This window comes from Lactuca saligna, chromosome 3 (assembly GCF_052625555.1).
Source record: "Lactuca saligna cultivar CGN05327 chromosome 3, ASM5262555v1, whole genome shotgun sequence".
Taxonomy (NCBI): domain Eukaryota; kingdom Viridiplantae; phylum Streptophyta; class Magnoliopsida; order Asterales; family Asteraceae; genus Lactuca; species Lactuca saligna.
The window spans coordinates 103663834-103670696 of record NC_136419.1 but is presented as its reverse complement, the minus strand read 5'-3'; the positions used below and the strand labels follow the sequence as shown (position 1 = coordinate 103670696).

Here is a 6863-nt window from a genome sequence, read left to right as displayed (position 1 = left end):
TGATGTTCGAAAGCTCTGATTGTAGTAACCGAGAGAAGACCATCTTAGTGGTCAGGCAACTGAAAACTAGAGTGTTGAGCTAGTGGAAGATATCGGTTGATATTATGCTGATGGGAGATGCAATATATTAAGATGTCTTAGGAGAACTTCCTTGGTAAGTTAAAGATGCAATACCATGTTGACCAAGATCTTATAATAGAGATCAACAATGAATTCTAGAAGCTAAAGAAAGCAAAGATGAGCGTCATCGAGTATGTTGCAACTTTCACTAACAAGATGAAGCTAGCTCCTAACTTGGTTCCTACCGAACTTTCCAAAGTAAAAAAGTTTTATATTGGACTACTAGCGGATTATGAGCCAACGGTATGTTTTGAATGCAGAGAAGAAGGGCACTTAATGAAGGACTTTCCAAAGAAGAAAGAAGTTGCAAAACTAAATGCTCCACCAAAGCCAAAGGCAAGAGCATTCCATATGATGCGTGATGGAGCAGATGACACTACTAGAGATTAAGATTATGGAGCTTCCTATCCGGATTCCAGAATATGAAGTAGTCATCCTATACAGATAATAATATGTAGCTTGAGGAAAAAGGCATAGTGTACGGTAAACTTGAATAACACCGTAAATGTTTTTAAGAATTAATATAATTCTTAGTTATGTTACATTATATAATGTATTGTTATATGATTTTCTTGTATGATGACTTCAAGAACTGCGAGAAAATTCTTGGGACGAATATGAGTACGTGTGAAAGGTAGTAGAGGCCTATACTACCAAAAGCATAGAAATCGCACTTGGATCAGGGAAAGTCACAAGGTTACCGAGGCACTAGTAGTTGAATTCGTTTTGTTCATTTATATCATTACCTTTGTTTCAGTGATGACTACGAAGATGATTGTTCATTCATACCTTAGCCATCATCAATTCCAAATAATATCTACGAAGTAAGTTACTCGGTTTAAAGAACCATGATCGATGTAGTGTCCGACTTTAGTCAAAGGATTTAAGGAAAATATAATTGAAGCGATCAACAAAAGTATTGCAGTCATAGTTAAGGATAAGTAGCCAGTAGCTAGAAATTCTACCTACACAATGTGGTTGTACCATATTAGAACATGAAGAAATGTATCTTCCATGCTAGAGTCTGACTCAAAGAGACCTGATTCTAGTCATTGCATCATACGATGAAAGGTCATTAGAGCGTGACCCATCGACCTATTACGGTAGTTAAAATAGAGAACTTACCATAGATCAAGTCCGTTTGAGAAGGATCAGGAGTCTCTGATGAAGTTCGAATGGTAATTTGAAGGTTAGGATCGAAGGTCCAACAAAGAAGGAAGGACAGGTGCAAGTTTGAGCACCGCCAGTAGTCAAGAAGTCCAAGAGTTTAAAATTCATTTGAAAATACATAAGAGTTATGGTTTTTACATGGGATGGAAAGGTAACATATTCAGTCGTTACACAAGGCCTGTTTTCTTGACGATTCTGGGATGTAATCATCCTAAAAAGGAGATAATTGTAAGTCTTGTAGATTCGGGTTGGGCAAATAAAACAATAAGACGACATCTCAATAAAAGATTATTTAGGATAAATAATCTTAACCAAAGTTATAATATATGTGACAAGGATTTCGTACATATAAAGAACTCTGAGATCTGACTTTGTATGAAGAAGTTATGCTTTTTCGAAGTGTTGTGATTAAACCAACATGGTTATGCACATCATAAAAAGTCAATTTTATATGGTTTGCTTATTAGCATAAGTAGTATAAACAAAAGTAGTAGTAATCGTAAAACCGAGAACGTATATATAGAGAACGCCAAAATCTGACTTTGTATGAGGAAGTTATAATTTTTCGAAGTTTCAGCGCAACAGTATGGTCCCATAAATCAAAATTCAAACCGGTTGATTGTTAACCGAAACAATCTAAATGAAAATTTAATATCTCTTGAATATGAACCTACCGATATGAAGACAGTCAAGAATGATGTTCATATAAAGAAGTTATGAATTTTGCACAGACTTTAAAAATGTAAACCGGTTAAAATATGAAAATTTGTTAGATCAATAAATATATGTTGATACCTTAATTCAAATGGTAGAGATTGTTGAGAGGATTCCAGTGGTATAAAGAACGTCAAAACGGAGCTCGTATGCGAATGTTATGGCCGTCCGAAGATCTTCAAGATGTACACTACACTGATGACGTGATAGCACTAGAGTGTGCCACGTGGCCTAGTCGACGACTAACTCTCACTCGAGACAAGGTGACATGGCACCACGAGAATGAGACACATGGCACCATAAAAAGAAGACGTGTGGCTGTTTCTAGAATGAGGTGAAGTGAACCACGGAGACGATGAAATGTATCAAGTGACGAAGGTATCTGCATCATTAAAGGGGTGGCATGCCTACAAATATTCACGATGCGCCTGGCCCAAAGCCTATAAACACCCTCGAAATCTTCTAATTTATCACACATTTCAACTCATTCTCTTTCAAATGTTTTCCCTGATTTTGGTCTGCCTATTCTTAGTTTTTAAAGTGTTTTCACGATGCTCTAAATCATCAGAGAGTCAAACAAATAAAAGCTTTCGGTTTGAGATTTTGTCTGCACAATTTCCTAGGTTTTGCTAAAAAAATTTGTAAGTGTAACTTATATTTATATTCATAGTCGTTATTATGAACCTATAAATAAGATTTATTAATTATTCCAAGTCATTATATTGAATGATCTACTTACGGTGATGATGTCTAGGTTGGATTTAGTGAGGTGTTTAAAGTGAGATTTCCAAACAGTATACTCTAAAATTTATTAATAATTTCAAGTCATTATACTGATTGATCTACTTACAGGGATGATGCCTACGCTTGATTTAGTGAGGTGTTTAAAGTAGGATTTCTAAACAGTATACTTTGTATGCCAAACGCACCCTACCTCCCATATGATCATACCTTGTTGTTCCTTACTTGATAGATCTTGATGTAGACATTGATATTAGTAAGGAATCTAGACTATCATTAGTCGCCAGAAATATAAGACTAACACTTAGTGACATTCGTACCTAGGTCAAGTCAAAGGAAAATATAAGTGTTTAAGCTAAGCGTTGTCCAACTTTCCATTCATCCACTTTTAACAAGTGAGTACAAAGTTACTTTCTTCTTACAAATTAATACAAGTATTCTAAATGCTTAAATGTTATTTGTGCTGCTTAGATGTGTTTAATATATATGTACAACATGATATAGCTATTACGTGATTAAACTATATATATATATATATATATATATATATATATATATATATATATATATATATATATATATATATATATATATATATATATATTGTCATGCTTAAAATATAACTGGGCAATAAAGGGTTGTGTGAAATAATAAATGAGAGGTTGTAATAAGTTAGTAACAAATGATCTCCAACCTAGCTGACAGTGATGTACCGAGTTTAAAACCCAAAGTGGGGTGATGTTGGATGTTCGAATCTTTAGAACTCCATAAATACTCTTTAAATGCTCCTTGTGGGGGAAATAATTGAGTAAAATAATAAATAGAAGGCTGAGATAAGTTTGAAAAGCGTTGTACAAAATAACAAGATGTGACCTAGTATGTTGTAACCGTGTTGGGTAAAATAATAAACCGGAAAGAAGAGAAGAAGGAATGTAATTTTGTTTAATTAACGTTTAAGCCTACATGGCCAAGTTACATGTATATTTCATTTTACAAATTGATTAATTTAACAAGTATATTCAAGCATTAATGATATATTGAGAAAAAAAAATATAATTGGTCAACAATAACTAAAGATATACTAATATTTTGCTATAACTTTAATTCCCTTAAATTAATAAAAACTCTTCTAGCATTTACCGTCATAACAAAAGCTTTAGATAATTAATTAAACACAACCTTTTTTTATTATATATCTTACAATCTGCCCAAGTAAACCTACAACATCAATTTCAATCAGCCAGATAACCCAAAAGATTCATGAATGAAAAAGGTGTTCAAAATATCCTGGTTCAGTCTTTCATTTGTGTCATCCTTAATCAAAGATATAATTCTAACATCTATTCTTAAATATAATCAGGAAACCAGCTATTCAATCCAATCATTTTCTTGTTGAGGGTCGTCCCCTTTTCTGCTTCTTTATCACATGAACATGAAGCAAGTTGTACTTCACATGACTGATCTCACAAATGTCTTGGATCTTCATTTTATTACCTTTCCTGAAATCCGACCATCCTCTCGCCAGAAGTGGCCGGCCCTTTTGGCCGTGCTTTGCTACCTCCACTTTCCATAACTTTCCGTCATCATTTCTCAACCACACATAGGCGTACACATCGATTCCAGTTGTATTCAAAATAGCATTCGACAATGGCTGCCATAAATCCATTCCTTTAAATTATCAAATCCCAATTGCAAAAAGTATAATATACTTCACCCACTTTACCACTTTATATACAACATATAATTATTATACACAACAAATTTACCATATTATCATTTTAAGTAATGGTTAATATATTAAAGGGGAAAATGACTTACAAGCCCAACTAAGTTTTCAAACCGTTCAAAAAACTCCAATCATGTTTTGTCTGATCAAAAAAACCCAACAAACTTAACATTTTGTCTAAAAAGCCCAACTAAGTTATACTTTTCTGAAAGTCAAATATGAGAAAAAATGACGTGGTTCATTACCGTATCGGTAAAATGACTTGTTACACCAACGACGTTTCCAAAACGTTTAAAAAACTCCAATCATGTGTTGACTGTTAAAAAAAACCCCAACGAACTTAAACAAAACAAAATTGGGATTTTTTGAACGGTTTGAAACTTTGTTGGACTTTTTAGACAAAAAGTTAAGTTCGTTGGATTTTTTTTGAACAAATAAAACATGATGGAGATTTTTTAAAGTATTATATGTTAAGTTTATTAAATTAAATAGTTGGTAACAATGTTGCATATATGGATAAGATTATATAAGTATATTCCACTTTTTTTTACATGCCATATAGACAATTAATTAGTACTTACCAATTTACTAAATTAGGCTTAGGCCAAATATTTCTTCGTAATCATTTATTTGAAATATTTTTCTTTTTTAATATTTTATGTAAGAATTGTATAAAATATACATATAATAAATGATATGTTTTTAAGATTGAAGTATTAAACTTTAACATATAGAATAGTAAACATGTGATATTATAATGTGTAACTTCAAAATAATATATTATATTACATGCATAGTATTTAAATACTCCATTCTTGCAATTTAAAAAAAAAAAGAGTAAAGTAATTACCATCCGATGAAGGTATGATATCCTGAGAACCCTCACAAACTTCTTCACGTTTCCCAATAATTCCTCATCATCATCATCACTGTTCTCTTCTTTGACGAAGGGTTTCATCCAATCATCATCCCCTACACCTGCATCACCTCAGCCGTTACTTGGTCTACCAATGGCCGGCGGTTTGCATTGTTCAATGAAATTACCTGAAGAGCTAATTGGGTGTTTGAGGCAGCCACTGGGTGCAAAGAAGAAGACCTGAAACATTAGATTTGGAGAAGGAGAAAATAACCAAAAGACAAGAAAGTCTCCCATTTGAAGATGATTGTCCTTCACAAACTTGAGCCATCCATCCATGAAGTAATATCTGTCTTCAATCTTTACGTATTTGACGCTCCATTTGACATCAGACTCAGTTTTTAGATTAATGATTGTTTTTTTCTTCCTGTTACCTATTTCCAAATACTTTTTGGCAAAAGCTGGCGCCAATCCCTGCAAAATATGATGAAAAACTGAAGGTTTGTATGTGATAACAAACAACAAAAATGGTGTATGTACGAGAGAGAGAGAGAGAGAGAGAGAGAGAGAGAGGACTCACAAGGTAGTCTGCAGAGTCGCTAAGTAATATCTTGAAGAACGAAGCTTCATCTCCCTTGTTGAAGTTCATTTTCTATCACTGTATAGTAATACGCATTAATGTCAAAGAATAAAGAAACGTCCCCGGGCGTTATCTTCAAAAACTTTTTATTAAACTCAAACACAATTATTAACTTAAAATTACTTTAGAGTTTTAGGCTTAATGTTACGGTTGGGTTTGATGTTCTTGACTGAGTAAATATTCACCTGATGAGTGATGAAGCAGATGTGGCTACGGAGGAATTAGGCAGGTTGGTGAAGTCTGTTTATGTACCTAACCTAATCAATATTGAAAGAAAATCAAGTGAAAGATGAAGTTTGAATTATCTAATTTTATATAGATAATCATTATTAATCAAAGAACCAATAAATCAATCAAAATGATCGGAATTTAAAGCATCAAGCACAAAACGAGTGGTTGTACACATTTACAATAGATGTATATGTGTTAGATTATAACAAAACTCACTCGTTTAATTTTCTTTTAGGATATGTTTTTTATTGAAAAAAATGAATATATAATTGTTCATGATTTTTTGTTCTCTTCCCATAAAGATTAAATATTGATATACAAAAAAATCACTACAGGGAAAAAGGTCATTACTGACAATAAAAGTCGCCGGTAAAAGTCTAAAATGTCGCCGGTAAAACTAATAGCGGTGACGCGTCGCTGATATTGAGTCGTCGCTACTACTTCGTCGCTATTAATCACTTTGTCGCCGCTAATGAGAAACGTCGCTGCTATTGACCGTGTCGCCACTAATGAGTCGTGTTGCCGCTAATAACTATGTCGCCGGTAATAACAGTTTTCATTTTTTTAATTTTTTTTAATTAATGATTTTGGTTGCCAGTAATATTATCGTCGGTAATTACATAACAATATTCGATTAAATATCAAAAATAATAGTGTCGACGTTA

At 33.1% G+C, this 6863-nt stretch overlaps 1 protein-coding gene across 1 annotated transcript; it reads right to left on the bottom strand.

Moving 5' to 3' along the window:
- Positions 1–3954: 3954 nt before the first annotated feature.
- On the bottom strand, positions 3955–5988 carry LOC145033877 (B3 domain-containing protein REM17-like). Its single transcript, XM_078982370.1, has 4 exons — positions 5908–5988; positions 5516–5801; positions 5322–5449; positions 3955–4396 (listed from the first exon to the last, which is right to left on the bottom strand). The coding sequence occupies exons 1-4, from the start codon at positions 5974–5976 to the stop codon at positions 4127–4129; spliced, it is 753 nt and encodes a 250-aa protein (XP_078838496.1). The 5' UTR covers positions 5977–5988; the 3' UTR covers positions 3955–4126.
- Between the last annotated feature and the right edge of the window lie 875 nt (positions 5989–6863).